The sequence below is a fragment of the Daucus carota genome, chromosome 7, assembly GCF_001625215.2.
Source record: "Daucus carota subsp. sativus chromosome 7, DH1 v3.0, whole genome shotgun sequence".
Taxonomy (NCBI): domain Eukaryota; kingdom Viridiplantae; phylum Streptophyta; class Magnoliopsida; order Apiales; family Apiaceae; genus Daucus; species Daucus carota.
In genome coordinates this window covers 32,842,396-32,859,070 of record NC_030387.2, presented here as the reverse complement: position 1 = coordinate 32,859,070, position 16,675 = coordinate 32,842,396, and the positions used below count along the sequence as shown (strand labels likewise).

At 31.7% G+C, this 16,675-nt stretch overlaps 2 protein-coding genes across 3 annotated transcripts; one reads left to right on the top strand and one right to left on the bottom strand.

The window, feature by feature from the left end:
- Positions 1-2,962: 2,962 nt before the first annotated feature.
- LOC108195367 (UDP-glycosyltransferase 83A1-like) lies at positions 2,963-4,731 on the bottom strand. The gene is made up of 2 exons (XM_017362326.2): positions 4,117-4,731; positions 2,963-4,020 (listed from the first exon to the last, which is right to left on the bottom strand). Exons 1-2 carry the CDS (start codon positions 4,598-4,600, stop codon positions 3,143-3,145), a joined length of 1,362 nt encoding a protein of 453 aa, XP_017217815.1. The 5' UTR covers positions 4,601-4,731; the 3' UTR covers positions 2,963-3,142.
- Positions 4,732-10,340: 5,609 nt separating this feature from the next.
- On the top strand, positions 10,341-12,748 carry LOC108194064 (F-box protein At5g39250). Of its 2 annotated transcripts, XM_017360956.2 has the most exons (3): positions 10,365-10,453; positions 11,357-11,403; positions 11,616-12,748. In XM_017360956.2, exon 3 carries the CDS (start codon positions 11,672-11,674, stop codon positions 12,419-12,421), a length of 750 nt encoding a protein of 249 aa, XP_017216445.1. In that variant the 5' UTR covers positions 10,365-10,453; positions 11,357-11,403; positions 11,616-11,671; the 3' UTR covers positions 12,422-12,748. The 2 variants fall into 2 exon arrangements, with proteins under 2 accessions (XP_017216444.1, XP_017216445.1); XM_017360955.2 differs by lacking the exon at positions 11,357-11,403 and having other exon boundaries at positions 10,341-10,453.
- The last annotated feature ends 3,927 nt before the right edge of the window (positions 12,749-16,675 follow it).

Below are 16,675 nucleotides of genomic sequence, written 5' to 3'. Positions count from 1 at the left end.
GGAGAGAGAGCGGAGAGGAAGAAGAGAAGAGAATGTAGGGTGTGGTGTATGAAACTCAGCAGCTTAGTCCTCTATTTATACTAGAGGCTAAGTGTAACTGACCACCCCAAATTTAATATATGAATTTAAACTGCACATTTAAAATAAATCGTAACAGCTGATTTATTATAATGTAACAGCTGATATATATTAATCCACACATTAAACCATCCGTTTTATATATATATACTTTAATTTCTGAATATATCATCAGTTACAAGTCCAGGTTCATTGTATCTGACTTAGCCCAATTATGCAATCCGACCCAGTCCAATTGAGCCCAACAGACACAACCCAGCCCAACTGATAAATAAATTCTAATTAAAATATTATATTAAATCGCCCAGGTCGCCTCGCGTACGCGAGACGCCGAGACATTCGCCCAAATCGCCCTTCGACCCGTGACGTGACGTGACGTGACGCGCCGAGCCGAGGCGTGGCGGGGCGGGGGCGGCGGCGCGCGCGTGGGCTCGTGAGAACACCACGCACCATAACACACCTTAGTAGTTGTGCACTACCCATGTGTGTTATACTATATAAAGCCAACACCCCCTTTATTTCTTTCAATGTGGGACAAACAACATTCTCAAAAACAAGCTCTTTCAAGCTACTAACTTCAACTTCATTTCTCTTATGGATTTCATTAAGAAAATTCTTAAACCCATACATGAAAGTTTAAGTTCCGATATCTAGAAACAACTTCCAATCATTAGATTATGGAATTAACAACAAGAACATAATAAAATTATGAGCTTAAAACTCCATTTTCTAACACTATGTTCACGTACATTCTTCCACCATCTCAGAATAAAAATGTTATCAAAATTTACACAAATTAAAACTCATATATACTGTGTATATGGATTTATAACATGTGCGAGTTGAAATATAGATTCAGTTACAATGTTTCTATTCTACCTTTTGCTAAGTTACAGGTTTTTGACCAAAAGTTACCAATTGAAACAACATTATAAAATGCATTCTGTTTTGTTTGTGATCTAAATATGTTACTCTGTTTTTGGAGCAAAAATATGGGTTACAAAGTGAAAAGTACTCCACATATTATCATTGTTAATGTTTTTTTATAAAAAGTATTGTTGTTGACTTTCTACTATTATGTCAAGACCTACGGATTTGTTGTTCACCGCCTTTGGATAGGCGAGCTGGGAAAAAGGTGTGGTGGTTTGTCTAAAAAATTATGTCAAAGTGGACATTAAGTAGGAGTCTCTTTATGATACGATTATCGATTATGTGATGGGGTGATTCGATAAGACCAGAAAAATTTTGTAGGGCAAATCAATCTATCCTATACTATAATAAGTCAGGGTATAATTTGTATTCTGGTTTGGTACTCGTGCTACAAGTATACAAATGTGGAGTCTATTAGTATTATAAACAGTTTCAAATACTAAAAACACTCATAATAATACATTATCATATTCCTTTCAAAAAAAAAACAATACATTATCATATAATATTTCATTAAAAAAATTATAACAATACATTATTATATAATATTTCATTAAAAAAATTATTATGATGTTATAAATAAAATTATAAATATAAAATTTTGAATATCTTTTTTTTAACAAGAACCTTCATATAACTCTTTTTAACTTTAACGTGTTCTATTTAAATATAATCATTACATGGGTTTGTCCATTTTTAAGTAATCGGGAGAAAATATAGTCAGTTGAATAATTTAATTTAAATAAAATTCAATCCATTAATACTAAAATACTAATAAAATGATGTTAAAATTTAAATTATAAATAATAAATTACGAAATATATACCCGCCCGTGCTTCGCACGGGTTAAAGGCTAGTACCTATTAATAAGCGAAACCACCTTTCGGTGGAACATCGGTAACAAAATACCAAAATTCGGTCACTTTCATATTGATTAGGATTTTATAGTCATTAAATATTATTAGCAAAAGACTTCTATATTAAATAAAATTTTATAGTCATTATTATATTATTAAAGACTTCTGTATTGATTAGAATTTTATTATTAAAAACTTCAATATTGATTAGGACAATGTTATATAAATTTTTTATTTAATAACAATAACCATTATAGAATTATGAAAAGATTTTCATATTGTTAGGATTTTATACTTATTATTATAAATTTTTAAGATTTTATATTTATTATTATACAATTATGAAAAGAATTCTATATTAATTCGGATTTTATTATTAAAAATTTTAATATTGGTTAAGATTATTATCCTACTATAAAAAGACTTACATGGTATTTAGGATTTTGTAATATAACATTTATCCTATCCGCACAGTTAAATCGCTAACAATTTAACTTATGAAACAGTACTATAAAATTCATAACAAAATTTGGTTATCATCATTTTATTTTTTATTTAACAATTATTACTATTATCAAAAAATTTCTATATTTTGACAGAATTTTGTATTATAACAATTATCTCATTAATAAAAATATATTACCAACAAAATTATTTGTTTTAATTTTTTAAAAACTCAAATAATTTAATATACTGAACAACTCTATAAATCTTTTATCATGCTTCAGAGTTCAAAGAAATAAACAGTTCATATTGATATTAATATAATATCCTATCAATAGAATAATAATGTCAACGAAATTATTCGTTTTAATTTTTAAAACTCATACAATTTAATTTACGAAATAAATTTATAAAACTTCTATCATATTTCAGAACTAAAATAAACAAGATTCAATATTGATACCAAAGTACCACAAAATATTAATTTTATTATACAATTATGGAGGCCACAATATATTGGGGGTATTGAAGTTTCAAATTGGATAAATTATAATCTAATTATTTTAATTTTTTTCAATAATATTTGTAAATATCTGACAAATTGCAGATTGTGTTCTACAACACTATCGTGAACAAAATCGTGGTAATTAATAGGTAAAATAATTATTTTTATAAATTATAGTATAATTCATAAGCAATGATTTTAATGATCGTCGATCCAGCTGTGAAGTAGTTTGTTAAATAACTGTTCCCTGACAAGTTACAATCACTTGTCAGGGAAAAGGACCTTTTTTCAAATGTTCCAGAGAAATTACAAGGCTGTTGGCAACTCTTTACAATGATTTGATAAAATTAATCAAATTCTTGGTAGAGCAGCCATCCCTTGAAACACTATTCACAACTTTTTCTTTCAGATTCATGGCTGTTGCTTTAAAGTTGTTGTCACCGAGTAGTCGCTCTAGCTTGTTCTTAATTTCACATTTAGTGATGATCCCATTTTCATTTTTGTCACATCTCAACCCGACCTTCAAAACATCACATATATATGTCTGATTGAAGAGCTGATCTGCGAAGTAAGGCCAGCACAAGAAAGGCATTCCATTACTTACACCTTCAATGGTAGAATTCCATCCGCAATGACTTAAGAAGCAAGCAACTGAAGGATGCCGAAGAACTTTCACTTGAGGTGCCCAGCTCACAAATTTCCCACGGCTGCCTATTCGTTCTTTAAATCCTTTTGGGTAAATGTCTAAGGTTTCATCAGTCATATCCGGACGCACAACCCACAAGAATGGCCTGTTAGTTAGCTCGAGGCCTAGAGCCAATTCCTGGAATTGTATTTGATCAAAAATAGTGAAGCTCCCATGCGCAATGTAGATGACCGAGGATGCAGGCTGTTGATCAAGCCACGACAGACAGGCTGAGTCTTCTGTCCAAAAGCTGCCTTGCTTGTCTCCAAGCTTGTTGCTTGCTGAAAGTGGACCTATTGGCAACATCTCCGGAAATGATGTAAATGCTGCTGATTCCAGCTCATAGGCAGAATTGCACAATATCCATTTTGCGAGATTCATATATCTGTTGCCAGTAAGCCAAATCTCAAAGCAAATTTTCCCTGTTGCCAAGTCGCTGAAACAGGCCCATGTAAATGTTTCAGTGCTCATGGGAGGCATTGTTGGTGACAGATGGATGATCTGCTTCTCTGTGATGTTGCCTGAAATGTACAAATACGTTAGATTTTACGTAGTTTAATCATAATACGTAGCGAATTCAACTAAACAAGTGACAAACAGCTGACACCAGGACTCACCATCATTTTGCACGATTCCTTTTTCAATCAACTTCGGAAGACTAAAAAGCACGGCCAACTGTGCAGCCGCTGCAGGCCAGAAGGCTACTGGCATTATGTTGAGCTTATCTGCAATTTCGAGTGCCCATCCAACGGTCACATCAGCAATAACACACGTAATTTTGTCATCATCCTCTGCTCCATTAATATTCATAATCAACTCCTTCAGCTTTCCTGGCATGACTCTGTGCATTGCTGTCGTTAACTTTGCAAGGTCTTTCCTGTCCTCCCATGATTCCAATCCATCAGGGATTGTAACCAGATGTATCCCGTCTCCAAAATCATCATTCTTTGACAAGGCATTCGTAACCTGGTTGTGAACGAAGTCAGTATTCACAAATGTAACTTTGAGGCCTTGTTTTGCAATTTTTTGTGCAAGCTCCATCATGGGCATTACATGACCTTGTGCTGGATAAGGTATAGCTAATATATGTGAGGTACTCATCTCTCAACTCACTTTTTGCAGTAGAATTATCCAACACTCCTGATCTTGAATCTGTGGAGGATCATCAAAGGACTCTAGTTTTATAGGAGAGAACTAGAAGTCAGTTCCCACCTCTCCTCATTCACTGTGCGGACCTACTCATCCTAGCTAGTAGTTGTCCATGTGTCTCATATCTTTTCTTTTTTACTGCTCGCCATTATTCTAAATGTCAGGGGATTAACAGTGATTGATCACTGATTAATCTTATTTCCATAAATCATCAAAAATTGATTAAAAGGGGTGTATTGGATTGGGATTTTAAAGATTTTTTTGTATTTATGAAATCCGAGGGTATTCGATTCAGATTGTTTAAAATCCATTAAAATCTTGAGGTATTCAATTAGGATTTTAAATTATGATACAAAATCTAGTGGTATTCAATTGGGATTTTAAATTATGTTTTAAAATCCGATGGTATTCAATCGGGATTGTTTAAAATCCATGATGGTATTCAAATGGTGATGGATTTTTTTTCATTTCATAAAATGATGGATTTTGTGGCATTTTTCAGTGTATTTTAAGTTTTTTGAAGTCACACCAAAATCAATGGGATTTTGAAGCATTATACCTAAATCCTATCAATTCCACGACATTTTATCAAGAATCCGCACAAAATCAAAATCTCATACAATCCATTAAAATCCACGGACTAAAAACAATCTATTAAAATCTCAATCGAATACACCCCGTAAATCTCTGATTATTAATTAATCATCCGATTAATCTTCGATCAATCTAATTAATCCCAAACTAATCCTTGTTTCGTGGCTTCATCAATTAAATGTTCATCCGATTAATCTTCGATCAATCCAAATAATCTCCGATTAATCCTTATTCCGTGTGTTGTACCAACTTTCTAGAAGCCACACAAGGTTTAAAGTAGCCAGAAACTCAATTCCATGTTCTTCTGATTCCGTCCCGGTTCGAATCTCTTATATAAAAAAAAACAAATCTTGATGTCATCTTCGGAGTCGAAATAAAAATGTGACTACTGTTTTGACAGGAAGCAATGGAATAGATATCTTTACGGACTTGTGTTGAAAACATCAACATGTACGCAAGTAAATGTGAATCGGATTCCAAGATCCAGCGGTCTTGATCAGCAGGATTAACAAGTGCTGCCAAAGTCTTTAATTAGCCCTCTAGTGATCAGGCGGCTTATAAGCTGCAAGGCTCACGGACCACACATATGTATTGCAAGTGATCTAAAGCTCGTGGCCAAGTTCTATTCACTCTTGCGTACATGTTTTCGCTCACGTTTTACTTTTTGCTAATCATTGAAGTTGTCACTTGTCACCCTTTCAAGTTCTAACCACTTCAACTACTAGAAAAGGACATCAATCGATACCCTTTATTAATAAGCGAAACCACGTTTCGGTGGAACATCGGTACCAAATACCAAAATTTGGTCACTTTCATATTGATTAGGATATTATAATCATTATTATATTATTATCAAAATACTTCTATATTAAATAAAATTTTATTATTAAAGATCTTAATATTCATTATAACAATGAAAGACTTCTGTATTAATTAGAATTTTATTATTAAAAACTTCAATATTGATTAGGACAATGTTATATAAATTTTTTATTTGATAACAATAACCATTATAGAATTATGAAAAGATTTTCATATTGTTAGGATTTTATACTTATTATTATAAATTTTTAAGATTTTATAATTATTATTATACAATTATGAAAAGAATTCTATATTGATTCGGATTTTATTATTAAAAATTTCAATATTGGTTAAGATTATTATCCTACTATAAAAAGACTTCCATGGTGTTTAGGATTTTGTAATATAACATTTATCCTATCCGCACAGTTAAATCGCTAACAATTTAACTTATGAAACAGTTCTACAAAATTCATATCAAAATTTGACTATCATCATTTTATTTTTTATTTAACAATTATTACTATTATCAAAAAATTTCTATATTTGACAAGATTTTGTATTATAACAATTATATCACTAATAAAAATATATTACCAACAAAATTATTTGTTTTAATTTTTTAAAACTCAAATAATTTAATATACAGAACAACTCTATAAATCTTTTATCATGCTTCAGAGTTCAAATAAATAAAGAGTTCATATTGATATTAATATAATATCCTATCAGTAGAATAATAATGTCAACGAAATTATTCGTTTTAATTTTTAAAACTCATACAATTTAATTTACGAAATAAATTTATAAAACTTCTATCATATTTCAGAATTAAAATAAACAAGATTCAATATTGATACCAAAGTACCAAAAAACTTGATCATATATTTTTTAATAATAATAATTATTATTATCATTTAGTGTTTTTCAGAAAATTACGATAAAGACGAATAAGACAGTGTTACACTTGACAAATAGAAACTCAAAAAAAATGAAGTCATTATCCATATCGCAACATATAATAAAAGAACCAAAACTCTAGACATACGTCAAAATATTTGATATCAAATTACATTTAAAAAGTTAGTTAATTTTGTCAAACTACAATATTAGTTTATCAAACAACTACAACAACTGTTAGATCTACAAAAACTCCAACTAGAATTATATATAATGTTTGCCTATTAAATGAATAAAATAATTGTGACTTAAAATTTTGAATTTTTGTTCATGATTAAAGACGCTATAAACGAACTTATATGTGTTGATCTTGAATATTATTTTCACAATTTAAAAATCATCAAACAACATAGTAATTTTACTAAAATAAAACATACTGTTAGAGTTAAGTTCCATAAAGTACGCATTTAAGACGCAGTAAGTACCAGTTATATAATCTTTTAGTTTAATCATAAGTAATATCTTTAATTATTCAAATTTTATATGTAATTTACCATCTTTAAGTAGTTTAAAATATATAATTATCAATTAATCATTAACATCTTTCAACATTTACAATCATTAAGATCATTATTCTACTTATGAGTTATATTTTAGAACATATATAGTGTTTAGTGATTTATAATATAATTGTTTTATCTTTTGATTGCTACGATTATATTGTAGAACATAACCTGCACATTATCAGATGTTTACAAATATTGTAGATTAAAAAAATTAAAATTGAAACGAATAGATTATTTTTAAATAATTTTGGACGCCAATAGTCTTATTTTGTGGACTCCATAGAACATGGACCCATATTGTTATGAAATAAATTATAAGTATGATCAGATTTTAATATATAGAAAGTCTTATATTAAATAACAATAATTTAAATATCATTTAAAAACAATAATTTAAATAGGTATAATAAAAATATGATAATGTAACTAAAACAAACATTATTCTTCCAATAAATAACAAATTTTAAAATTTTATTTAAACCCGTGCTTGGCACGGGTTATCAACTAGTATTTAGAATTTTGGATTCTACAGACCCTAGACATGGTGTACAAGATGGAGATAATTACTTTGGGATCATTTTAGTTATGTAATTATAATCTACCTTTGTGAAGATAGAAAAAAAGTAAAATTGATTAATAAAAAATTAGAAAGGGTCAAAGTTTCGGTTACCGTTGTATAAGAAAAAAAATGTTTTTCGAAATTAAAGTTGATAAAAACCTACTTAAAATTTTCAATGTCACGGGAATGGTGAAATGGGACTTCTGAAATATAACGACTCATCAATTTTCCTGTGCGGCGGTGCGCTCCGTTTCTCTCTTTTATTTGTATTTGTGCTTGGTGTACGTTTCACTTGTTTCCTCTTGCGAATTTTATTTCTAATGCTGTCAGCCGGAGGGGGTGATGGAGTTGGAGGTCGATCCTTTAGACGAATACTCCGATCCCTTAGACGAATACTCCGACGAGGTATCCTTTAGACGAATACTCCGATGAAGTACTTCAAACCCTTAAGCATCAGCTGTCTTAGGAGGAACCATAGTATTGGTCTGATCTTCCTCTTGAGCACCCAGTGGAGTTTCACCCAGATCAAGTCGAAGTCTGTCACGAATTCGGCTAACAGAAACAACTTCTTGAGAAGAAAGACCAAGATTCAATCTTCTAGGAGATACTTCACTAGAAGGAACCACTGGTTGCGAGAAAGTAGATACTAAATTTTTAAAAGGTATTTCACTAGAAGGAACCACTTGTTGCGAGGTCTGATCTTCTTCTTGAGCAACCAGTGGAGTTTCACCAAGATCAAGTTGAAGTCTAACAGAAACAACTTCTTGAGAAGAAGGACCAAGATTCAATCTTCTAGGAGGTACTTCATTAGAAGGAACCACTAGTTGCGAGGAAGGAGGACTCAAATTTCTAGAAGGTACTTCACTAAAAGGAACCACTGATTGCGACGAAGCATGACTCAAACTTCTAAAAAGGTACTTCACTAGAAGTAACCATTGGTTGCAAGGAAGTAGGACTCAAACTTCTTGGAACTCTTTCTACATGATGAGTGATTTCAGAATTTTCAACAGGAATTATTTTAGCACGAGCATCAGCATATTGTGTTTCTCTCTCCAACACAAGTAATCGCTTTTGATCGTCGATACATACCTCATTCTGATAACCAGAAATTACAAGAATGTGGTTCAATACTTCTGTAATTTCTTCTTTACACACATTTTTTACCTGAAAAGCATTGAATTAATTGTGTAATCAGAATCTTCACTCAACCGCATCTTAGCAATCGGAATTCAATACGAAACCGAGATTGCGTAATTTTGAGAGAGAGAGTTCACGGAGCTGAGCATTTATCAATGAACTATAAAGACAAACTATCTAGCACGAGTGTTAGTGAATATATTGAAAGCTAATCATTGAATTCTAAGAATCGAAAAGGGACTTCTTGGCGATGGGGCTGGAAAGGTCGAGGAACTGGCCACTGTTCGTCGCGAGCTGGAAGTGGTCAAGCAACAGAGTGATGCTGAAAAAGAGAGCTTAACTGCCGAGGTGAATGACCTAAAGCAAATAGATGTGATATATATCTCTTTTTAAAAAACAGTTTCAATTATGACAAAAAAAAACAGTTTCAATAAAATTATAACCCAAAAAACATGAAAAATGTTGTTTTCTAAAATAGAAAATACAAATAATGTGCCCGCAAGGGTTGGTTCAGCTGGTTAAAAAGGGGACAAGTATCCTCTTGGTCACAGGTTCGACTCCCGAAGGGAGCAGAATTGGTGATTATGCTTATTGCGTGAGCTCGCACCCGAAGGGTAGCGGCTGCGGGTTCCTACGTTAAAAAAAAATAAAAAATTAATGGTATACAACACTCAAATCTTTCAAAAACTAATTGATCCTATTGAGTTTAAAGAGACGGAGTGTTGTGCATCTAGATTGATACGGAATACTGCAACAACTAAACTTAATTAAAAATTAGAACTTCAATTACCCAAAAAATGCATAAATTAGTTGAGTGTATACATTTTTTTTTTACAAAATATACTTTCAATTATAATCTCATCATAAAATAATCACCCAACAAGTCACTTTTCTAAGATAAGAATTAAATTATATTGAACTATTTTTTTAGTTCATATATGTTGTTGATTTGAATTTAAATGATTGGAATTGATAAAAAAAAAAGGGGTTGGAATTGACAGTAGTTTCCAGTAAGATGGATTATATATTAAATTAAAATTAGTTTCTAGGTTTGACGTGTAAAAACAAAAAAAAACTAAAAAACAAATTAAAAGGCTCTTTGCTAATTTATTTTTATTTTTATATTATAACACCTCATACGACAGCGGGTACTTTTCTTTTCTCCTCCTCTTCCTCTTCTATCGCTCGCTCATCGCTCGGACCTTGACTCCCCTTCTTCTCATTTCTGAAATTCCGACTTTCAAGGTAATTTCGATTCCAATTTATCATTAATAATTATTCTTTTCTATCTCTACATCTCTTTACATCACAGTTTTCCTCGGATCGATTATCTTTTAATTAATTACATCCAAAATGGTATGCCTGACTGTTTGCTAGGGTTTCACTTCGATTAATTGTAATGAATTGTTATCCTTCCTTAACTTAATTATGTATACACGATATATACAGATGCCTCTGATTTTCATGTATGTAATGTTTTGGTGTTGTGTGACCTTAATTTATCATTTAATTATTGTATGGAGATAATTGGACCTGTCAAATTATCGATTTCTTGCACCTTCCGTTGTGATTTAAATGCTTGTGTCTATGTTTCTTTTGTTTTGTTCTTGTATCGCGATTCGCGTATGCATTTTTTGTTTTTGTATTGTTATGTCGTTATAGGATATTGTTTTTCTTGTATTACGTTTCTTGTAATGTCGTTATGTTTTAATACATTTCCGAGCTTTTGTGATTCTGTGCCATTCATTACTATAGAATACGTCATTGCTGTGATCAGATTAATCTATTACATTTCTGAATTTTGATGCTTTTTCTTCATGAGCTTGTCGCTTTGTTAATTTTAGTTACCGACAGTTTGCAAGTAGTGATATGTATGTAAATGTATTAAAAAGGTCATTTTGCATATATTTAGAAAATAATTATTAGGTAAGTTTTACCTGTGGTGATATCATCATGTTACACATAGGTTCTAGATCGGTCTTATTTTTACTTTTTTGATGTTTTTTAAATTAAAAATATTCTGTCATTTTACATCCTTTTTAGTGAAACATCCTATGCTTCCTAATTTATGATCTAAGTTGCTTTTTGTTATCTTAAATAGAGAGATTGTTTTATTAAATCCTCCCGTCTTTGACAATGTAAATGCAGTAATGGAACAGTCACATAAGATTGCCATATAAAAAAGATGAGAGATGGTAAGTATTAAGCCACCACACGTTTATTGCTTATTTTGGTCAAAAACTTTTACTTGGCGCTTGTTTGTTTCTCACAGAGTTAGATGATTCATAGTTTGTTATGTTTTTACGGACTAATAGTAATAGTTCTGTTATATCTATGAGAGGTGATTATATGAAACTATTTAGAAAGGTTTCGAATCTGAATTATATTAGCTTATTTATTATTCCAGGCCTCCAATTGATTCAGCCTCTTAAGGCCCTGTAATGCATAAAATCACTGCAAAAAATGTCATTCAATGAAGTTCTAAAGGATGTCTTCCCACTTCTGGATGGCACTGACCTTGCTTCTTGTATGTTGGTAAGCAAACAGTGGCGAGACATTGCCCAAGATGATTACTTCTGGAAGTGCCTGTGTTTTAAGAGATGGCCTTCAATCTGCAAGCGGCCATCGGCTCCTACTGAAACTTACTACAAGCTGTTTAAAACGTTTTATAAGCGTCAACACCAAAAAAAGTTACTCCCCCCTAGACTGTCCTTCAGTGACTTGGAATTCTATATTGACATCTGGTCTGAAGATAGCTTAATATTTTCAGAGGTGATTGCAGGACCTGTCCTCCAGAAAGGGGTATGGAATCCACCACCAGGGATATGTGATGTACTTAGATTTCACCTGGAGGGCCCAGAGTACAAGATGACATTTTCTGTGGATCCTAGATTCAGTGTTCCTCTATGCCAAACCATTAGCGTGTCCATGCTTGTTGGTCGCAAGGATTCAAACAAAGTTGCTTGCATAATAAATAAATCAGTATTCGATTATATAGATCGAACTTCATATAGAGCTCTAGCATTTGACTATCTCGAGTTTTCTTCATCTTATCCTTTTGTGTCGGGTATCAGGGCATGGATGTCTTTACTATTCATGGACAAAGGTAGTGAAGAGGTGATAGATGTGTTTGGGGTTGAAATAGATTTTTGCGACGCTGCGAACTCAGAGGATGAGGTTCTTTGGCTATTTGACATGCTCGACTGGAATTGATGGATCTAGTGGCGAAGGTGTATCAGCAGATGTTCAGATATTTTCACTTCCGGCTGCCTTGTTAGCATAGCTGAATGTGTGGCTGTACATAATAATTATGTCAGATCAGTTATTGTCTTGTGTGCGTACCATTTCTTTGCTAATCATGTGATAGTCCTTTGTGTAGCCTAAATTCAGGGTTTTACTCATTCTTGTAGTAATTATATCAAATATTTCTTCAATTTTTTGCTTTTCGGAAATAATATATGAAGATGAGGCTTTTGCCACATCTCTTAAAATGCAATATAAGTTAGAATGAATAAAGGGTGTCGTACCTTGTATTTTCTATTGCTCTGTTCTACTTGATGCTGATACCGGGGTAAAATATACTCTGCTACCGAATTGAACAACTTTTAGTGAACTTCCTTGCTCCCTGCTTGTCTGGCATATACTATGGCACTGATTTTTGTATGATAAAAATTTTTGTGTGCATCTGTGCAACTCTCTTGCTTGTATAACTATGTCAAGCCAATCCCATGTATGAGGGTGAAATGGGTGCCTTATACTAGATATGTGCATTGGTTGAGAGTTTAAAACGTTTTGCCTGATACTGCTAATTAAATTCAATATTATATATTATTAGAACATTTTTCAAGTCTTGTTCTTAAGACACCTCACTGGCTCACTCCTTGCCCTGTCCTGTATTTTATAATAAATTATTATACATACTTTCTATATTTCTCTATTTTATATTGTGTTTTGATGATAAAAGAATTTTTTTAATGATAAAATATTAAAAATATGTGAGGATAAAGTAAATTATTGGAGTTAAAATTTGTTAAATGTAATTTAAATTACTAAGATATTATTTTTTTAAATTATATTTAGTACTTCGATTTAGAAAACGGGCATCTGCTCTTTCGTCAAACTCAAATCAAGCGCTATACTGGAAATATGTCCGAAGATCTTGCCTCCCCTACGTGACACGCAGTGTAGATTAATCGGAGATTAATTAAATTGATCGGGGATTAATCAGATTGATCGGTGATTGATCGGAGATTTAATCAGTTCGATGAGCTACGGAACAGGGATTAATCAGTGATTAATCGTGATTAATCACCGACTTTTAGAACAGAGCGTGACAGTGACACAGTGAACAGCTGAGATGAGCAATTCAAGATCTCTTCATAATTAACGCCAACTTTTAAATAAATAATTGGTACAGTCCATTTGTAAAATATTCATTTTGATATTCTTCATTTCAACAATAAACCATACTATGGTTTCAAAAAAAAAAACAATAAACCATACTAAATGTGTCAATTGCACGGAGCAGTAAAACATATTACTACTTGTGTTCGCCGACCAACGTCATGATCCAGAGACTATATTGGATTGAGATTTTAAAGCATTTTTTTCATTTATAAAATCCGAGAGTATACGATTGAGATTGTTTGAAATCCATTAAAGTCTTGGGATATTCAATTGGGATGTTAAATTATGCTACAAAATTTGGTGGTATTCAATTAGAATTTTAAATTATACTTTAAAATTCTATGGTATTCAATTGAGATTGTTTAAAATCCATTAAAATATGATGGTATTCAAATGCTGATGGATTTTTTTGGATTTCATAAAATGATGGATTTTGTGGCATTCTTCAATGTATTTTAAATTTTTTGAAATCCCACCATAATCCATGGGATTTTGAAACATTGTACTTAAATCCTATCAACTCTGAGACATTTTATCAAGAATCCGCACAAAATCAAAATCACATGCAATCTATTAAAATCCATATACTAAAAACAATACATTAAGGGGCTGGTATTGTATCATGATTTTCAATGACTTTTATTGACTTTTAAAATCAAAGTGTATTCAATTAAGATTTTTAAATACTCTTAAAAAGTAAAGAGGTATTGTATCAGGATTTCTAAAAAGTCTTTCAAAGTTTAAGGTATTGAATTACAACTTTTAAAGAGTTATTAAAAGTCAGTTGTTATTCAATATATCAATGACTTTGGTGGAAATATATAATTGATAGACTTTTAATGACTTTCTATGGAAAATTGCATATATTTTTTCAGAAAATTGTCAGGCCATTCTTGAAAAGATTTGACATGACTTTATCTTCCCTCAATTACCCGGTCGCTCAAACCTAGGGTTCATCCTCTGCGAAAAGTCTCTCCAATTCATCATTTTTATTTTTTCTTCTCTATTATGATTTTCTATTATCATTCTGTATTTTTACATACATATAAATCTACTTGCTTCTACTCATGATTTTTAATTTATACAGATTGTCGAAGATCTCAATCTTGTTATAAGTATAAAACGAAAATTCAGCTACATTCAGAGCCTACCAGGCATATATGCCATGCAAAGGCCATACCTACCAATTAAACATCCGTACACCTTCAAGCCTAACAATCCTCATATAGTGACTAAATCAAGTGAAGCAGAATTCTGTATCGACGAGAAGCACTACTTAAGTAGACCAAAAATGTTGCAGTATTAAGTAGACCAAAAATGTTGCAGTATATGTAATACATCAATAATACCTTGTACTCGGTTTTGTAGTCGTCAGATTTGTGAACATACACCCAATTTGGGTATAGCAGAAGATCGAGAGGGTATAACAAAAAGTCTAGAGGGTTTCAGAGAGGCTATTTATGATTTTAATAAAAGTCTATTAAAGTATTTGAAAGTCATGAATATGTATAAAAAAAAGTCCGTTAAAGTTTTTAAAAGTCATTGTCTCGGGAGTCATGAATTGTTTTTGAAATCTTAAGAAGTCAACGAGAGTCATTAAAAGTCTATAAAATCCATTAAAGTCATCTTCCCAAAATTTGTCATTAAAATTCATGATACAATACCAGCCCCTAAAATCCTAATCGAATAAACCCCGTGAGTTTATAACTTACAACTTAACGTGACTTATCTCGTAAGCTGAGAGTTTAAAACATCTGTTTGTTTAATTTTGACTTATCAATGACTTATGAGTTACTAAAAATATAATTAAAAAAAAAGTTGTTTATGATTAAGAGTAAATTTTATAAAAAAAGTTCAAATAAAATTAGTCACCGAAAAAAATACTTTCAAACCAACTTCTGGTTTTGAGTCGGTTTCTGACTTATTTCTGACCTGAAGCTGATTTCTGACTTGTTATACAGACATACATTTTTTTAGCTTAAAAGCACATATGACTGAAAACTCGGTCTTTAAACCCAGACAAACAGACTCTAAATGATAAATTTCAAAATGTATTTCCTTTCTTTGTTAATTTAAAAATGTGACTAAGTAGTATCATTATTCATCTTCGTCAATTTGAAATATATTGGCCCTATTTGGGGATTAGCGGTTAGTGGCTAACGGATTGAATCAGATATTTTGACTAGCTGATTGAAGTTGATTTTCTGACTAGCGGATTGAATTAGCTATTTCTCGTAAAATTGTTTGGTAAATAGCTGATTGATTAATTTTTTTGTCACAAATCAAAACCTCAAACCCAAAGAACTCCTAATAGTAGTTTTTTCAAAATTAACTTGTTAAGTCCAAACCTCTATTTAAATCCGCTAGCTACCAAACACTAATTTTAAGAAACGGATTCTAGTGGTCAACCCTTTAAAACATTTCAAGTCTATAATTTTGCTCCAAACCTCTGACTTCCAAACATGACCATTGTACTATTTTATTTGTTACTCTCCCGTGTTATATACATTGTGGACAGGAACGCAACATATATTTAAATATAGAGTAAATTGCAGTTTGTTGACCTGTAAAAAGATTTTTTTGCACTTTGTTGGCCAGCCATTAAAAACATACAGTAAAGTGGCTAAAGAAAGAAAATTGAAGCAGTTAAGGGGCTCCGCGATGCGTCCGTTAAAAAATTTGTAGCGGCGTTAGTTTGTAGTTGAAAGGATGGAGGATATGTTTGTCTTTTGACACAACGAGTACAATAATACAGTCACTATCTCCCATTTCCCTCCAATTCACTAACGCATATCCCGATCATACAAACTAAACCCTAGCTCAAATCTTGGTAAAATGAGTTGGTTAGTTCGTCTCAGAGAAGATGCAAAGGTGTATGAGCCGCGTGAATGTCCAGATTATAACGGTAATGTTTACTCCTCTCCTTGTATATATTGCTTCATTTCATCGTATGACAAATGTATAGCTTCTTATATTTAGGGTTTTTGTTTCTTCATTTTGGTTAGTACATAACTTATATTTGTTCTATGTTAGTGTATATGTTGCTGATTGAAACCAATA

What these genes read in the sequence shown, in the direction of transcription:
- LOC108195367 (XM_017362326.2), bottom strand. Translation starts at nt 4,600, where the DNA reads ATGAGTACCTCACATATATTAGCTATACCTTATCCAGCACAAGGTCAT. An exon ending in AGGAATCGTGCAAAATGATG is followed by an intron (nt 4,021 to 4,116) that starts GTGAGTCCTGGT and finishes TGTACATTTCAG; the next exon opens with GCAACATCACAGAGAAGCAG.
- LOC108194064 (XM_017360955.2), top strand. Translation starts at nt 11,672, where the DNA reads ATGTCATTCAATGAAGTTCTAAAGGATGTCTTCCCACTTCTGGATGGC.